General features: G+C 50.2%; 1 protein-coding gene across 5 annotated transcripts; it reads right to left on the reverse strand.

Moving 5' to 3' along the window:
* Positions 1–1,318: 1,318 nt before the first annotated feature.
* On the reverse strand, positions 1,319–18,729 carry MDM4 (MDM4 regulator of p53). 5 transcript variants are annotated; one of them, XM_065038947.1, is made up of 11 exons: positions 18,583–18,729; positions 14,661–14,766; positions 11,965–12,039; positions 10,906–11,039; positions 10,390–10,439; positions 7,553–7,614; positions 6,692–6,788; positions 5,367–5,527; positions 5,149–5,283; positions 4,749–4,829; positions 1,319–4,395 (listed from the first exon to the last, which is right to left on the reverse strand). In XM_065038947.1, the coding sequence occupies exons 2-11, from the start codon at positions 14,733–14,735 to the stop codon at positions 3,841–3,843; spliced, it is 1,425 nt and encodes a 474-aa protein (XP_064895019.1). In that variant the 5' UTR covers positions 14,736–14,766; positions 18,583–18,729; the 3' UTR covers positions 1,319–3,840. The 5 variants fall into 5 exon arrangements, with proteins under 5 accessions (XP_064895019.1, XP_064895018.1, XP_064895020.1 ...); XM_065038946.1 differs by having other exon boundaries at positions 14,661–14,767; positions 18,478–18,729; XM_065038948.1 differs by lacking the exon at positions 18,583–18,729 and adding an exon at positions 16,839–16,980 and having other exon boundaries at positions 14,661–14,767.
* Between the last annotated feature and the right edge of the window lie 381 nt (positions 18,730–19,110).

The raw sequence follows: 19,110 nt of genomic DNA on the forward strand, positions 1-19,110 counted from the left end.
AACGGTTGTGCGGCGGTCGGTTGGTGCCGGGTTGTGCGGCGGTCGGTCGGTGCCGGGTTGTGCGGCGGTCGGTCGGTGCCGGGTTGTGCGGCGGTTGGTTGGTACCGGGTTGCGTGGCCACATCCCCCCTGCTAACCCCCCCAGCTCGGGCTTTGCCTGCTCTGCCACTTTGTTCCCGCTGCTTGGCCCCGTCTGCTTCTTTCACCTTTTTCTCTCAGTTTTGAGGTCACCGACTAAACTTCCATTATTAAATTTCCAGCGAGCATTAAGAATTTATTAGTTCGCTAAAGGTAACTAGCAAAAAGTTCATTATTGCTAATAGCGCAGGCTTCGCTGACACGGAGGGAAGATGCTCGAAGCGAGAATTACCCCAGCAACCTTCCCGATAAAATATTGATCTGAAAAGTTGGTTAATTATAAATATTACAGCAGAGTGTTGCAGAAAGCCCCTCGGTTCTGCCTGTTTTGCTGTTCAGCTGCCCTGTCCTAAGGCGGCCTGATGGGGACCAGCTCCGCCTGGCTGAGCTCCATCCCCAGCTCAGCTAGACCAGGCTGGCCCAGCCCAGCCCAGCATCGCCGTGTCCCCAGACCCCGTTTTGGGCTGAGCGAGCGCTGTGGGTGAGGACGTGCGTGCTGCTGCGTTTTCCATCTCATTTACGGTGTGCTCTGCTGAACTATGATAACGAAGCACTTAAAAACCCTAACGAGGGGGGGGCCTGGCTTGCTGGCCTTGCAGAAGCGCTGATGCCCTCCTAGTAAATCTTTAATTGAAGTGGAAGGGAATGGGCGGCTCACCAGTATGGAGAAACCGGTAAATATTTAATTTGGGCACAGTGATTACACAAACAAGGTTGAGGGAAAGGATGGAGGAGACAGATAAAAGTGGCACCTATAGAACATTAAGTCTGGATAAAGTCACCAAGGGGATAAATAAAATATCCGCTTCCAGGAATAAAGTGCGGCAGCGCTGGGCTGCGCTCGGGCTCCTGCGAGGGCTGAGAGCTAAAAATGATCTAAAAAAGGTGAAAACCCCCAAGGGAAAGTGGCTGGAGCTGTGCTGGGCTGGGCGGGACCCGTGGCTGGTGGGTGCCCCCTAGTGAGGTGCAGGGAGCTGGGCAGGCCGGGGCGCGGGGGGCCCTTTGTGGCCACCCCACCACAAAGCCACAGCTGGAGGTGCTGCCAGAAGCAAATGAAGGAACGGTTTGGGGTGGAAAGGACCTTAAAATCATCCAGTTCCAGCCCCTGCCACGGGTGGGCACGTCCTGGAGGGCGGGAGGTCTGTCCCTCCTGGAAACACGGACACAGCAGCATCACCATCTGTTTTACTGGAAACCGCTTTTACTTAAAGGTTTTTCCCGGAAACAGGGTACAAATTAAACAATAAACCTACGTTAGGGTAGAATGCGCTCGATTTAATTCAATTCATTATGCGGCGGTACGTGCCTTTTTTAAATAGTGCAAACACACAGGTGTGGTTTAGCAAGCGCTGCGGCAGTGGCTGTGTGGGTGTAGACAGAGAGGCGCCGAGTTCTCAACAACAACAACAACAATATATCTATATATATGGGAACAAGAGGCTGCAGGGAAGGGAGATCCAGCAGGCGTTTTCTCTTTCTGGAAAAGCAAGTCTCTATCTTTGCCAGGAGTACGATGCGCTCCTGCCGCTCCAGGGGTCTTCCCAGCGCTGGTTGTGTCTCCGGGACCCTCCGGAGGTCCCTGTTGAATCTGGTGGCTCCGTTGCCGTGAAGCTCCGCTCGGTGCGGCAAGGCCAGTGCTGCCCTGAGCTCCTCGGACAGCGCAGCTCCTGGGAAACTGCTGCTTACTGAAGCTTAAACTTAAAGCAATGAAACGTTTTTCTCCCTTTCTCCTGAACCCGACGTCCCCCTCTCTCCAAGCCCCGGGCTGGGCGGTTACAGCCGCACACCACGTGCAATGCTGCCATAGCTTATTCTTCTGTCAAAGGCAAATCAGTGTCGTGGTATCTTACGCCTGCTAACTATTTCAGTTAAAAAGAATTAAGCAGTTGACAAGAAGTCACAGGTACAGAGAACAAGAACTCACAGGTACAGAGATCCTTACAATGGAAGTTACCCTGCAGACCTGCTCTTTATCACCAACCGCCACACTGACAAGAATCTGTGTTTAACAAAGGAAGCTGCAGAGGTCTCAGGAGGATTTTGGTTGGGATATTCAACCCTATTACTGGAACTTAAACTCTCCTGATGTTTCTTGCTTCTGTCAACACAAATTACCTTCTTTTCAGTGCGGCTGGATCTGAGCAATTCAAAAAAAAAGCTGCTTTTAGCAAAACATTTAGTTCTGAGAAGCAAACCACTCAGTTTTTAGAAGCGATCGGGGCGGGAGGGAATTCACAGTGTTGAAGTGCCACAAAGTGCCACAACGTGCCCCCCGTAACCCGACGGCCCCTACAGGAAAGAGCCTCCCCAAAGAGGGAGGAACCGAGGCGGCAGAGCGGCCTCCGAACGCGCTGAGCTCGGCGGGGTTAAAGTGCATCACCGGCAGTTTAACAGCCCTTTAGTTAAGGGGGCAATAAATCCGCTTTTCCGTGTGGATTGACCCCCACGGACTGACGGACAGTGCACAAAACACCACACGGTTATGCTCAGACTTTTAAAATACAATTGTAAATAACAGTCAACAAGAGTCATCTAAAACGTAACCAACACACAAAGAATCACAATACTACGTGACATCTAAAGTGGACCCGACTTTTGGCAGTGATCGCATTTAGCACCTACTCTGGTATCTTTGCAGAGAAACGAGGACTTTGATATGGCAGTTTGGGACCTTCTGCTGGGCTGGAAAAGGGGACGCGGCCTCGAGAAGCACGCAGGTGCCAGCACTACCTTCACCTTTCCTTCTGTCTTCAGGTCTACTCCCTGGATTAGAGAGAGAATTACAGAGATGACCACAAAGCAGGGTTAGTGCTGCATTTAAATGTCTGCGTACCTGGAAGGCGAGGGCACAACTGCTCCTGCCGCGTGTCCTCCAAAGCCCAGGGGAACGGGAGGGCTCAGGAGGATCTGAGGGCGCTGGGGAAAGGCTCAGATGCTTTTGAACTGCAAGTTCTAGCTGGGTATTGACAGCAGAGCAGCCGCTCGCAGCTCTGATGGACAGTGAACTCTGCAAACACCTGAAGTGTTAAACCACAGGGAAAGAAAATCAGCCGATGTTCTTTTGCCACCGGATATGTGACCTGAGATAGTTGTGGACTAGAAGTTTGGGAGAACTTATTTCAAGTCTGGGAGCAAGGGCACCTTCTCCTCACCAACCGAACCTACGCTAACGGAAACGTCGGAAACCGGGTTATTGACTTCTCACTGCCCTCAGAACTGATCCTTGGAGAAATGGCTTATTGCGTGGCAAACACCTTGGTCTACTCTCCCACCCTCTTTGCACCCCTGCCTATCTATAAATGTCTGTATATCTATATATGTCTATCCATCTCAGACGCAGATCCCCTCAGAATCATTGCACAGGGTTTGACTCACTGGAGAACAACGCTCCAACAGCCAAAGTTAGAACTCTTTCCTGCCAGAACAGACAATCCCAGCGGCAGCGCTGAGCTGAAATCAGAGGATTCGGGGAATCCCAAAGTCGGGGCATTGACAGCGACGTGCCGATCGCCCCCTGCTCCCCTGGGCTTTAGTTTAAGTGGACATCGAAAAGCGGATTCTTCATTTGCTGCAGACAATTCCTCAGTGCTCCCGGTCAGGTCTGAATCTCAGTTCTCTTTGGTGTTCACCAGCCGAGCTCTGAAGTCGTGGTTTGTGCGAGTGCAAGAGAAGCTTTTGGCGGAGGAGGCCTGAGGCGGCCCAGCTAGCCCATGAAGATCCTGATCACCATCTCGATGTCCTTCCTGCACACCGGACACGGCGATCGCTTCTTCTTCAGCATCTTGGCACACCTGAAACAGGCCACAAGGTGAGCAGTCCTCCCGTGGACGATATTCCCGTCCCGCGGTCTGTGATGGCACAAGAAGCAGGGACTCAGTAATTTTTTTATACTCTCTAAAGACTGTATTTCTTCCTCCTTTTTATGCTCGGCAAAATGCAACAGAGACTTTTTGCTTTCACACTCTCGTGCCAAATCCAAAGACTCAATAGAGCTGCCGGGATCTACCCGGGATTTGTTTTCTACCAGGTACAGGTCTTTGGGTTGGCCAATGGGAGCAGAAACGGTCCTTCGGCAGTCGGGGACGTCGATGCCGTCATCGAGGGCTTTGTTCTGCACAGCGTCAATGTCTGACAGAGACAGCGAGTGCGCCAGCCTGGGGCAGTCCGAGTACCAGTCCTTGCGCAAGGCCCAGCAGCGGTAGCAGTACCGTTTGCCTGGAGAGTTGAACTTCCTGCACTTGGTGCATTGCCAGCAGCCCTGGAGCGATGGAGGCGGAGAAAAACGGCAGCAAGTTAGTGGATTCTTGTGTGTGACTGGCTTCCCTGACACAGGAAAAGCTGCAAAGCAGCTTCATCAGAAAAGGGCGTTTATTACCAAGTAAAAGTTGCACATGCATGATTGCTGGTTTGATTATCAGCACCTCGAAAAGCCTGAAGAGAATCTGGCTGCCCCTGTGCATTCTGGAGACGCAGATTTCGCTACATTTTTTTGCTTTTCTTGGCTTTTGAAACCCACACAAGAAATCAGCTTTTCCTACCACAACCGGTAGTGTCTGTAGACAGTATTGCAGCCCGTTGCACGCAGGGAACGTGGACCGGAGGGACACCTACCTCAGAAGCAGCTTCTGTGTCGGTGTCATCACTTAAGCGTTGAGAATCCTCAAAGTCTTGCAAACATGTGTCCTCGGTCACCTGGCAAGAGTGGAAATGTCAGAGGGCACGATGATCTGTATAGAAATACAGTGAAGTTGCTGCCAGAGTTTTCACTAGTTTTACGTTTGTGCCTTGACAATGCATGCATTTAAACCAAACCCCAAGCAGGTTGAAGCTGCCACCCCACGTACGGAATGGTGACAGCCTTTTCTGAACCGTTTCAACTGCAGATGGTTATAGATCTGGCTCTTCCAAATCAGCACAGCACCAAAACGCAGATGAAAAGCCAATGATTTCTATGGGATGGATTAAAGGCCAACCTGTGGAACACACACCCCGCGGCTGTTTGAAGAGGTACCTTTTTGTCACCTTCTTTTGCTTCCTCGCAGTCAACCGCTTCCACCTTGACTGTGGCGCCGCTCTGATCCGACGGGCACTCGTTGAGGAACCACAAGTCATCAGTAGTATCGGAAACAACGGCGGTGTCGATGTCCTGTCGGAGAGGAAACAGAAGAGAGCGCTCAGAGCTCTGGTCAGGAGCAGGAGAACCAGCACCGCAGCCAAATGTCTACACACCTGGTTAGTCTGAATATCTGTTGATCCATTACTTCTGGACTTGTAATTGCTCCTGAGGTTGCCTAAAAACCACCACGGAAGACCAGCTACATCCCATTCCTCAAACACGAGGTCCAGTTTAGGCTTCTTGCTTTTAGAGAGGTTTTCTATGAAGTCTTTGTCTGTAAGAGCCAAGTAGAGTCTAAGTCATTCCACACCTACATTGTTTAATAGACCAGCAGAGAAAAATTCGCCCCCAGTCAATTTCAGAAACCGTTCTTGCTCTCTCTCTAGCTTTACTTTACTCCCAAGACTCAATCCAGAAACACAAACAGCTCTTTCAGAGCTCTGCCCAAGCCGACACCAAGTAGATTCCTTGAGCGACTTGAGATGCAGAAAGAACTGGTTTGAATTTGGTTCACGTTTCCAGCGATGGGAGCTCCTGAATTCCGAAACCGGGCTCAAAATAGAAGCAGGAAGGTAAGAATCCTCCTCCCTTCCAGCCCGTGCGGTTCAGCCTGTGATCCTAAACTCAGCCTGAATTTCAAAATAACCTTCAATCTCTCTCCTCAGTGCCAAGAGTCTCAAAGGCACAGCCAGGGCTGCCTCTGCCTCCTCTGTACACGCAGCCAGGAAAACATCTCCCGCTCTCATGTGATCGGGAAATACCCACGCTTGCCAACAAGATTTGTTATTACAAATTAGGTTCCTTGATAGGAGAACAACGTGAGAATAGAAAATAGAAAAAACAGGAAAATTGCATCCGTAATATCACAAATCCATGAGTGGATCGGCAAGAAATCCCCAGACATTAAAACAAATAAAATGTCTAAATATGAAGGAGCTGTATTATGCTTAAGCTGGATAGAAAAAAAGAGCCATTGTTGTTGAGGTCCCCGAGCGGTTTGCAGGTAACGACTGCAACGGCTCGCGCTGTGCTCTGTGGAATCAGAGAGTCCCTGGAGAAGATGAACAGACACAAGTATAATTTCAGCATTTAAAATACCCTTCGGCAAGATCTGTACCATTTTTCATGGCTTTATTTAGTGACAGATGTGCTTTTGGGGCTTAACCTGCTATTTTATTCAAAGTGTTTGTTTGTTTATGAGACCCAATATCCAAGCTAGAAAACACGTCTATCATAAAACACCTCTGGCGAACATTTGCAGTTTTCTCAATCTTTAGCATAAGATGATGATTTTTAAAGATTATATTCTACAAGAGGCTTTTATTAGTCTCCCAACACCGCCTCCAGCGTTTTGCTGATGCGGAGCTCAACGCATCGCACTGGGGACGGAGCAGAGAGCTCGTGCACGCGCTGTCACGGCGCAGGAGCTGGAACTCACCTGGGTGCTTCGCACATGGTTGCTCTGAGGTAGACAAAGCAGCAGAATTGCTCTCGCCCTCCATGACGCCAGTGTCAGAACCTTCCCGCTGGCTACACTGCGTGAGGGAAGGAAAAAGGGATGTTAGTCCATCAGAGCTTATAGGGACAAGGGGATGTAGCACTTCCATTCCGAGTCACCAGCTGCAGCGCCGGACCAAGAGTTATGAAGAGGAAAAAAAGGTTTCTGAACAAAACCTACGCGCTATCGACCCTTTAAGGAGGCTAATGCATCTGTAATCAGCACAAACAATGTACTTGCAACCTAGGAAAAATCTTAAGACTGGCAAAAGTGCAAAGTTGCCATCTTTAATGCGGTAACACTGTGACCTTTGTGAGTCTCTGGCCCCCAGTGTAACAAGACACCTCCCGGATCCAACTGCCCGAATCCCAAAATACACCTGGAAACAAGTTTGAAGTGCAAAGATTTTTCCCGGGTTGCAGATTCTGCCTGAAAGCTTCTGAAAACAATCCTGCCAAACACAAAACTTGTTCACATGTTTTAGAAAGCTTAATTATTTGGCAATTCCTACTCAGAAAGGGGACAGGAGAGAGGGGAGGAAGCCAGGAAAAGACAGAGCACGCTGGAGGAACTGAGGACTAGAAGTGCTACACCCCAGAGAAACGCGCTCAGAGACTGGCACTCTGTTATGGAGAGAACAGAGAAGGGTCACTCTGTCCCTGCTGTGTGGACTCCGAGAACTTTTTCAGGAAGGTGAGGACCTGGCAGCCAAGCAGCACAAAGTTCTGGCAGTCCACCATGCACAGGTACAGAGAAGGGGCACTCTGTACAACAAAAGAAACCACCAGGCAGTGGGTTTACCTTCAGCTGGTCTTGGCTTGGCTTATCGACGCTCTGTTCCTTTGCGAGACTCTGTGCGGCATCTAGATAGCAGGTAAAACAAAAGAAAAAACCTTCCCTGGTAATAACCATTCTCACAACACAGAGGGTGCTCAGCAAGCAACCAACGAGCCAGGCTTGGCAGAGCTCTAACGTCTAACGTTACTGTTTAGGAGAAGAACCCTTTCTTCCTTACGGAGCCGGCCCTTTCCTACGGGTGGTACTCCAGGACTCCCCGGGGATGTATGGAGCCTTCAGCCTATGGAATACAGAGTCTATGACCTCGGAGACGGAGCTCAATGAAACCTTACAGCACGTAAGAACCTCCTTCCCAATGTGGAAAATCTATTCTTCTTCCTACGTCCTGCCATTGCAAGTTTTAAGTCCTTTATGGAAGAGGAGGCAGAAGCGCAGAGCAACAGCAGAAGGTGGGGACTTGCACCTGAAGGCTGGATCAGATCTGTGCCGAGGTGAGCAGAAAACAGTAACGTTTTTATAAATACGTGAGGACACCGACTCTTTCAGCTCAGGAAAAATGTCCTTCTTAAAGGGTGCGGGCAGGAAGAACAACGACTAGACTAAAGACGGGAAAATTCCATGCACAGCTCCTTCCTGGGTAACTCTGTACACATCCATAACGCAATTTAATCCAGCTGATTACGCTGGCCCCAAGAGTTAATTAAAAGGTCAACCTAAATAGCAAGAACAATCAAATTAACAGAAATCTTTCTACATAATAGGAGAGCTGCACTTAGGAAGTCTACCCTCGAAAGAGAGTGACTTGCTAGAGAACAGAAGATGCAGGAATGGCTCCTGCTTCCTCCCTTGTCAATTTAGCGGGCAAATTCCCCGCCAAACGCCAGGCAGATGCGAACAGTCTGTTTCACATCACGAATCACGGCACTGAAGACACTGAAAACTGCTGCGATAGGCAGAAAAGTGGAGCACAGAGTGGTCCATACAACGGACCAAAACACAGGGCCACACAATGACATGGCTTTATCTCCTATTCTTTGCCTTTCACGCTTTGCTTTCCCTTCCGCCCTTGCATCACGCTACAGCTTCTGCAGTCACTGATCTTTTAATATCTGAGGAAAACCGAGGCCGTTTGGCTCATCAGGAATTGCTTTCGCCCCGCAGGGACATTACAGGAAGAAGACCTACCCTTCTAACACTTCGTAATGCCAACTAGTCTTAAACGCTGTGCTAAAAGACACCCCATCTATTGGAAAGCTCCTTTTCCCAAGCCAAGATATACCAGGAACTGACCACAGAATGTCCTCACAGTGAGGTATTCCTAAATACATCCCATGTGGCTCACACTTCGAGGCAAAGCCGGCCAAGGAAGGACGCCTCCTGCTAAAGAGCATTATGCAGGAGCTTAGTCCTTATTACCATGATGTACTGCAGTCACTTTTCTTTCTACAAGTGTACTTAAAAGAAGGGGCTGAGATAATGTGCAGAATGATGTGCTGATGAGCGCTGATTCGGCTAATGAACACAAGCAGCTATTACAAAACTAAACACAAAGACCTCTTTAAGCCTTATGGCACTTCTAGTTATTGCGATGTTGTGATGGAAGAAAAACACCACCTCGAGTCATCCTTCCTGTGCGTTTGTCTGAGGTCTGGTCTGCCAAGCTTGTTTCGTTTTGTAGTCACACGCATCCACAAGCAGACACGGTATAACTCAGTGACCATCTCCTAAAGGAGCAGTATTTCCTTCAGCAGCTTTAAACATCAGTTACACCACGGGTGGACCACGCAGCACACCCAGGCACAGGCACACACGGAGCAGAGGGGACGGGGCAGCGAGCAGAGCACGTTCTGCTGGGATCCTTTGCTCTCCGCATCCACTGCCGATGGGGAACGGGCCAGGGCAGCGCCAGCGAGGGAACAGCACTCACACGTCAGCCTGCAGTAACCTGGGGAGGGCACAGTCCACTTGGGAAGGTTCTCCTACGTAGGAAAAGCAGGGGGCCCTCAGAGGCACCAACACATGGTTGGAGGACCAAGCAGTTTAGGGCCGTTTGCTCGGTTTCTAAATTTGCACAAGCATTTACATACTTGTGCAAAAATAGACTAAGCCCTTGTGAAGAACTGAGTCCATACGATCTGCTCAGAGACCGCAGGAGTACAGCACAAGGCTCCGCCACTCTCCCGCTGCAGCTCCCTCACAATTTGCATGCCTGAAGGTTTTTTTCAAACGGAGATCACCAGCTGTACAACAAGAACTGGCTGCAAGGAAGCTGACAGCTGAGATTAACGTAAGAACAAATTTACGAATAAATGTATTAATTTAAGAATAAAGTTATGACTGAAGGACTTTTGATATAGATTTGATTCCTCTTATGAGCTGGGAATGTAACAGTGACCTTTAGAGGTTCAAGTGTTTCATTAAAGTGCAGACCTCTTTGGCTTGCAGATCTAGCCTGGGTTTCCAGCATTCTTATAGTCAGTCTTAAGACTATGAAAGTATGAGACCGAGACATCACAACGTGCTATGAAACCGAGAAAGGACTGAGAAATCAATCACGATTTGGACGGGACACTCGAGTCAGGGTGATTCGCACGGCCGCGGTGTTCAGCTCTGCCAGCTCTTCCAGACAGCAGCCACGTCACTCAACACCTGAGCTCATATCACAGCTGCTGGTGGTGGACACACGGAACAGACACGTACTCAAAGAGACTGCCTTGTTAAAACCTTCATTAACAGCTTGTTCCAACTTCCGAGACATTTCTCTTTTCTAAGTATCATTACTTACCCAAGTTACATCAACACTACATTGAATATAGTTGCCCGCACTGTGACAAACCTACCTGCCATAGCAGCAGAAGTCAGGTTCCGTTTCAACATGTCATACACTGGGCTGTGGGAAAGAAGGCGACAGGTGAATAGAGTCACAAACCCAAACAGCGTTGCCCCGTTAAACCAGGGACAGATATTCTCTTTCACTATCCAGAGAAAGGCTGGAAACGCAGTGCCTTTTCTGCCACTCCTAAATGCTTGCTAGAGAGAAGGCACGCTCAGAACCCAACCGAAGGATGCGCATTTTAGCTGAAGCGTGAGATCAAGGGCCTAAGAAGCTGCAGAAATAAAAGGGGGAACAGGTGTCAGCTCGAGCAGTTCACTGCTTGAACATTCAGAACGGGTTCTTCGAAACAAAGGAGCTAAACCCAAACTTGTGAAACGCCTCAGCAATAAACCCCTGAACAGGGCACCTGCTACTCACAGAGGTTTATGTGACAGCAAACAGAAAGTGACACCGAGAGCCTCCCGTCCCCACGACAAGCACCTCTATAACGCCATGTACGTTAAATGTCACCTTTTCCTACCTTGGGTCTTTCACAGAGAAGCTCTCCAGCCCCAGCAGTTCTCCCAGCTGATCTCCTCCGCAATAGACCATGTGTTGTTGGTTTTTGTCATAGAGCTGCTTTACCATTATATACTGTCCCAGGTAATGCATCACCTGTGGATACATAACGTACCATCAGCCACGTCTGCATGAGGAGCACATGGAAACATCCTCTGAGAGCTACAGCGAGGGATCCGGAGCACAAGAGGAGCAAGCCAAGTGTATTCAGTGTAATACAGGCAGGTTCCAGCCCCGTTACCCACCAAAGTGACCCCGCTGAACGACAGTGTCACCAAAAACTCGCTAACACTACTCCTTCCACTGCAGAAAAAGTGATTTAACTGAGTTAAAATGTTAATCTATACGAGTAACCTGCATTTAATGCTCAACTCTCCCCATTTAAACCATTCAATTTGTTTTTGCAAAAAAACTTAGGAGCTAAATAAGTTATTTAAATGCATAAGTGTTTAAAATAAGTCACAGGGCTCTGCAGGAATATTTGACACATTCATAATGAAAAACCACTGCATTTAATTCTTCACAGACAGGACACTCTTGTAAATCACAGTGTCATTTTTTTAATCTTGTACACATATTGCATTTTAATCTTAAAAGAAATGAATTCACGGGGTCTCTCAGGTTCGGCTGACAAGCCATTTCAAAGGCAAGTTAAAGAAAAATATCAACTAGATTTCAATTTTTAAGGCTTTCGTGTGCTGAGCAGAGAGCAAGACAATCGAACAGAACCGCCCACGCGCCCGGGAAGCGGCTCTCCCGGCTCTCCCGGCTCTCGAGACGTTCCTGATTTTCCAGGATAAATAGTTTTCTTTAATACTTCACACTCCCATTCCAGTTCCTCTGGGGGCTCTTAAGACAATTTATGACTGACTAAATCACAGCAGCCCTGTGGGGAAGGTATCCTTATTTTGCACATAAGGCTTCCAAAGCCAGAAAAATTAACAGCAACCCCTCCCCACTAAGAGCCACGTCCCAAACAATGGGGACAGGCACCATTTCAGTGCCTGGAAACCAAACCCACCTCCTTCAGCGTGAAGGTTTCACCCTGGGCGCCCGCAGCCTGCAGAAGCTTCAGAAGTGGCAGTTTGGGTCGCACCTGAAACACAAAAGTGCAGAGTTTTGTTTGAACGTCACCCTGGCACACGTGGCTGCGTCCCAGTGGCCCTGAGCAGCATCCCAGTGGCCCTGAGCAGCGTCCCAGTGGCCCTGAGCAGCGTCCCACTGGCCCTGAGCAGCGTCCCAGTGGCCCTGAGCAGCGTCCCCCTGGCCCTGAGCAGCGTCCCCCTGGCCCTGAGCAGCGTCCCCCTGGCCCTGAGCAGTGTCCCCCTGGCCCTGAGCAGCGTCCCAGTGGCCCTGAGCAGCGTCCCAGTGGCCCTGAGCAGCGTCCCACTGGCCCTGAACACTGCTTGGGTTGGGTTGGAGGCGGCGGGGTCGGGGGGACGACTCTTCTTGCCCCAGGCTGACCCGCTGAAGGCTGGTGTTCTTTTCTCACAAGTAATCTGCATGGACAAATGCTTAAAAAGGACTGAAAATCAGCACAATCATTCTGACTCAATTACAAGACAAAAAAAGAGCCAAGGAATTTGGGCGGCCAGCTGTAAAGGCTTTAATCACTCATTGTCCCATTAACTTTGTCATTCACCCCCGGAGCCTGGTCTGGAGTCCCAGGCAGTGACTCACCAAGCGGCTCAGCCAGTTGTGTGAGGTAAAGCTGGTTCAGAGCAGCTTCAGGAGCAGCGCCTGCATCTGCTCAGTTCGTGCAGTTAACAAATCAGGTCTGCTCTGCACAGACCTCGGGGAATATGTATTTATTAGGATCCATGAATAGGCATGTAATAATAACACTGCATTAACCACAAGGTGTGGTTAATTAACACCAAAGATCAGAACCTGTATTATATAAAACATAAAGCATTCTGAGAACGATCCAACTGCTCCACAACCCCTTCAGGTTTCACCACATGCCCAAGCAGCTTTGAGCAGCAGATGAGACAGATGATGCCATATAAAACAGCAGCAAGTTTTAAACAGCTTCTTCCCCCTTCATTTATTCCACAAGAATTTTAACAATTCCTGGGAGTACAACCACCGAATCTCTTCCTCCATTCTTGTCCACCAGAGGCTCATACAGAGACATATTTCCATCTGTCACAGGACAGAAAGCCCAGACCTCAGCACACCGTGTTCTTTGCTGTTTTCCCTACGTTTTCACAGGGCTTAGGCTCAAGGCAGGTGATCCGTGCCGCTGGTAAGGGCTTCACCCCTCAGCGTTAGCTGGGTTCACCTGTGTCCCATTCCCACCCCTCCTTTCGGCCTATAGAAAGGCATGTAAATATTTCCTCTCACAAGGAGCAGAATCAGTTTGTGACCCTGCGATGTCTCCTCAAGGGGCAGCCTGAGCTGCAGCACCATCTTCCTGCACAAGGTAAGGGGATGAGGTTCTGGTTGCTTGTTATAAATGTAATTTGTCACTTGGTGATCAGATGGTCTCTTGACAAGGTATCTCTTCCTTTTCTCATATTGGTAAAAACCCCAAAATCTCTGTGAATGTGTCTGCTCTGCCTGTTCTCTCATTATTCTGTTTGTTAAATGTGTTTTCAAGCCCAAACGAGCTCATGTCCAGCCCCAACTCTCGTTCTCAAAAACAGCTTTTTCACTAGGAAAGAGCTGAGCACAACTCAAATAAGTGCTTGTGTCAGCACATCTTTTTAATAAGATGAAATTATGTGTTTGCATTCATTCATTTCTCTAATGACCACTCTCAAATGGATTTTGAAGCAACTCCTTCTATGTCTTTCTGATTAAAAAAGCAACCTAGTTAGCTTGATCGCTTTCAAATGGGTCTGCAGCTACTACAGCACAGCCCAAAGGAAAGTGTTTATTCGGCACTGCCTGGGACACTGAGTGTTGACAATCAATATTTTGCTACTAATGCCAGAGCCCATTTGCTTATTTTTTTCACGCAGAGTGAGTTGAATAAATAAGCATATACATCAATTCTGCACAGGACTTGGCTACAGTTCAAAGTTTCTAAATTAAGCCTCAAATGGGAGGATCTCTCAGCTTCCCATCGGCGTATTTCCATTCCTGCCACATCCCCTCATATTGTGGAGTTGTTTTTTTACAGCAAATGGGCTCTGGAAAGGTGGATGCCTGTCTTGGAGCAATTGTCCTGATTTCTGGACCAGATTTCTCCAGTTATTGTTTGCAAATTTCTCCTCTCTGGCTGTCAATGTGGTGTGACACAGCCGGTCTATTACAGTCAAACCGCACACCGGCCACACTGACCTCGGCTTGCAGCTACTTCTTGTTCCAGGGACCGTCTAGGAATAGTCAATTAGAGGAGCACTACCTGTTCAACGCTCACCTGAGTCCAGAAAATCCACAGGGATGTGTTGCTGACTAGAAAAAGTCCAGCACACAGGGTTACAAAGCTCCAATACAACTGCCAGAGTCCAGCACTAGCAGGAATGCTCTATGCAGAATTCTTTAAGTATGGGTCTGGCACAAAAATACATGTTTTACAATCCTTGTAAGGCCAGTTTTACCTTTTTTCCCCTCTTCCCCCTTTAAAATGCTCATAAATCAACACAATTCAGGATAAAAACCCTTCTCCCTCAGGCTAAATTCTTCTTACTTAAATGGACTTGGAGTGTTTTGACTTGACGGAATTACTGCGGTAGAGAAGCTGTGAAGATACGTGGGAGACACAATTACCTGGTTAACTTGGCCCAGTGTGAGGCGGCAGGCGCTCTCAGCTGCTGGAGGCTGGGCAGAGCTGGAAGATGTCATCGTGGCAGTGACGAGCTGTTTACAGCACAGACCTGCAAGCGAGAAGATTCATGTCGCAGTTAAGCTGAGAGACGTGGCCTTGAGTTTAACCACTTCCACTTCTTAGAAGCTTCAGGAAACTGGTGTTTAAAATTAGCCCTACATGTGTATCTTAAATGACTGTGGTGTGTTAATGTTACCGTGTTCCCCACCCGCTCTGTTCAAACTGATCTGATTGTCTTACCAGAGCTGCAAACAGCTGTGTGAGAACAACTGGCACAGATGTGCTGGGGCACTGAGGATGCTTTGACTGCCCATCTCAGCACAGTGAGGAACTGCCGGTTTCCATCGAGCCGCAAGCTCTGAACACGGTGAAACCCTTGAGTCAGAGCGGGGGGAACAGCAGCTGAGTCACAGTTGACCAGACTGGAACCTTCCCAAGGCAGCCACCCCCAAAAGGAGGAGCAGTCAGCGCTGATTACGATGATTAACACATATTAACACATTCCCCACCTGCCTTTCCAAGAGCTGACAGCCTGAAGCTGCAGCAGCTTTATCCCAAAGACAGATCCAGGCTGTGAATTAAACAGTCCTGAGAGCGGTACTGGGTGAGATGAGCCTTTCCTGGAAAGGAACAGAAGGGGAAGTCCTGCAGCTATTTGAATTGGTTTCAGTATCCACCCCAAGCGCTCAGCTGCACATGCAGAACGAGCTGGAATGACTCATGGTCACAGCACCATTCAGTTTAACCTACCCTGCCCAACAGGTCTGAAAACATATTTATATTTAAAGAGAGAGGCTGATGTACATTAACAAGGCACTGGAAAAGAAAATAAAAGTAACTCGAACCTGCTGGAGAAGGAACTTGTGTCTTGACCTCTTAGTCTCAGCACTAAAGCTTAAACCAATAAAATTGTGGTGTGTCCCAGAGCCAGTTAACAGAAAAATCCCCATTTCGATGTGAATTTGGTTGCAGTTTTGCAGGCAGGTCCAAAACAAGCCCTGCGGCTGCTGCTGGGTGAGCTGGTCAGAGCAGGAGGTGACAAAATCCGAGCTAACAGCAGCTCGGGTCCCGAACAGTGCAACTGCTCAACCCTCCCGCCCCTCCCCAGCACCAGAAGGGACTTTGGCAGAGGCTTCTGAGAGCTCCTGTAGCACTACGCTTCTCTTAAAGAAAGATCAGAAACAAAACCATTCCCAAAGATCAAGTATATCTCTAAATATTTATGAAAGACTGGTTAAAATATTCAAGTTTGGTAAATAACACCGACAGTGACCAGATTTAGGCAGTAACTCAAAATAAGTGACTTACAACAGCTCAAACCACTTCCATTCTGCCAGGGTCTTAAATCTTAACTAAGGTTTCCACTATACTTGATAACGCTGAGCGCATTGTGACACAAACTGCCCCACAGGACCCTTTCCAAGCTGAGCCGAGCTTTGTACCCGCTGCAGAACAACTTACCGCCCTTGAGCCGCCCTTGAGCCGCTCTGCCGGGGGGTGATGAGCGGGGCAGCGCCCGCCCCGGGCTCCCTTCGCTCCCGCCAAGGGCAGTCCCTGTGTCCTCGGGCAGCGGAGCTTCCTGCGGATGCTCCGAGCGGCTCTTTCAAAAAGCAGCGCGGGCTGCAGCTCATCTCAGGAAAGGGAGTCGCCCAACGGAGCCACCCAGCACTGATAAGAGCTGAGCTGGTGTGAAAAAGGGACAAAACGCATTCCTGGAAGGGCTCTGCTACCCCAGGTTGAGAGTCAGCTAAAGCTCACTTTAACTGTTTCAGTACTGGTTTTATTGGAGAAAGGCAAGTTTGTGCCTTGCCTCCGATCTTTACAGATAAATTGTATTTTTAGATTCTTAGTAATATCAACTTCCTTTAATTAGGAATCAGTCTTGAGATCACCGAACGCCGTCTGCCCACGCGTGCATGCTCTAGAACACGTCTGGACTGCAGATGCCCACCAGTTTTGTGGCCGCAGCCACCAGTCATTGTCCTGCCAGGACAGAAAACCCCACTCACATTACCCCCCTCTGTTGGAAGTTCATACACAACTGAGGAGCTTCTTGCTCAGAGAGCCCTATTGAACCTTCCCCTGCAATTTCCCCCCCTATTTTATGCCCAGTACCTTACCCCACAACCCTGGAAGTGTCTCATTTGCAGCCAACTGAAGGAAGCACCAGTGAACTCACTGCTGTCGCCTCCCGGAGCTTTGGAGCTACATATATAAGAAAATTACGCTGGAGCAGAGTAATGACTCGGAGGAACCCATGAATCACCGCGTAGTCATGAAGTAACAACTTGTTCCATTGGAACACTTGATATGGTCATGCAGGCTACAGGAACACGCTGTCCACCCGACTTGTGAGGAAACGTCCTGCTCTCAAGAGATCAAACCCCCACTAGAACATGGGGTCTGGGGCTTGTGGATGGCAAAGGTTGGAACTAAAGATCTCCACAGACCCAGAGGGTGTGAGCACAGGGGGCACGGGCTTCTCGCCTGAGAAGTCGTAGCTAAGCTTCTAATTCCAGTTCAGTTTCTGTTTTAAAGTCTCATTGCAAGGAAAGAACATGGTGTTTAGTTTCTGTGCAAAGTGAACAGGCAGCAGGGAGTGCAGACGGACGTTTCTGGCGCAGCTGTGGGCTCTGTACCTGCTCCCTGCACAGGGGGCTGAGCTCTGACATTCCGGTCTTGTCCTCAGCCCTCGGGATACAAACGCTGACCCTTTTTGATCAGCACGTTTCCCGTGCAGCCCCCAACAGCAGGTTAATGCAGGACAGCGCGCAGCACCTGCATCTGTTAAACCGCTCTGTCCAACTGACGTCTGGACAGGTGAGGGTGTATTTTGACTCTTTTTAACGCAGTGAGCGCAACAGCCCGAAGCTGCACTGCCCAGGAGCGCTGGGACTGATCGGCCTAGAGATCACCTATTGAAGTCCTTCTGTTTAACGGGCGACACATAACACGGCTGATCTCAAGAGTTATTAATCCCCCCCGAAAACACTTCCTTGTTGCTAATACTGGACTTAGCAGAGCAGCGACTTCCAACCGTTAAACCGCACAGGTTTGGGGAAGCAGGGCTGGGTTTCTGGTATAAAATCGCTGTGTGAATGGACGTGGCAACAGTGCCCATCAGCCCTTTGCTGCAGTCTGGTCACACCACATTCCTCCGAAACTTTTATCCTAAACGTTGCCAAAGCTTTTAGTGCTGTAGGTAACTACCGGGTATGAAAAGGCGTGGGAACGGGGAAGAAGTGTGTGCTCTGGAAAAGATGCAATAATGCGGAAACACTTGTTGCACCTCCCTTTATTACTGGAGCAGACACTCGAAGCGTCAGGAACGGCAGCCCACGGGCTGTCAGACACGCACTGGTCCTTAAAAGTGTTCGGCAAGAAACACAATTAGAGTAGCAGCTGAAGTTCGGGAGCGGTTTCTGAAGGGCGGCGGCCCGGCCCGGAGCGGGCAGCCCTTGCTGTGTCCAGCACAGCTGAGCCAACGGTGCCACTGAAGCACCGTCTCTTCAGTCAAAGGGCAAGATTTCAACCCGTTTGTGACGCTTCGTTTATTTTCTTCTGCCCAGCAAGATGATTTTTTCAAGCAGAAATACCTCCCAAGTGAGACACAGTAACCGCTCCCCTGGCTGTAAACGCCCAACCCTGGTGTCTCTGCCCCCCCCGGTCCCCTCTGCCGCCCCCCGGACCCTCCTCAGCCGCCTCCCCCCGCCCCGCTCCCCGGCACCGGAGCGCTGCGCCCCCGAGCCCCGGGCTCACCCTACAGCTGCTCCATGGGCCCCGGGCCGGGGTCGGCGGTGGGCGGGGATCCCCCTACAGCTGCTCCATGGGCCCCGGGCCGGGGTCGGCGGTGGGCGGGGATCCCCCTACAGCTGCTCCATGGGCCCCGGGCCGGGGTCGGCGGTGGGCGGGGATCCCCCTACGCCCCCCGCGGCCGCCGCTCCACCATCTTAGCGGCCTCCGGGCCGCCGCTTCCCCTCCGAGCCAACATGGCTGCCCCGGCGCTTCCGCTCCGGCGGGGCGGGGCCATAGAGCGCGAGGGAAGTTGCTCCTAGAAAGGACGCGGAATTCCCGTGTGAGGAGCGCGCCCCCGTGTGGCGCTGGAGGACCGACCGGTAAAAGGTAGAACGTGTCGCCTCGGCCCGCTGCAACCCCCCGCCCCGCAGTGACCGCTCAGCACGGGACAGAGCTGCCCCCCGCTCCCGCAGCCCGGTGCGGGGCCTCCTCCGCCTCCCTCTGCCCAGCCGGCGCGGGCTCGCAGCCCTTCCCTGGCCTCGTACGAACCCCCCGGTGCCTCCCCGACCCGGTGCGCGCTCACCCATCCCGGTGCGAGCTCCCCCCGCCGCAATGCACAGACTGGCTCTCCCCCGATGCTGCCGCGCCGTGATCTTC

The sequence above is a fragment of the Columba livia genome, chromosome 22, assembly GCF_036013475.1.
Source record: "Columba livia isolate bColLiv1 breed racing homer chromosome 22, bColLiv1.pat.W.v2, whole genome shotgun sequence".
Classification (NCBI taxonomy): Eukaryota; Metazoa; Chordata; class Aves; order Columbiformes; family Columbidae; genus Columba; species Columba livia.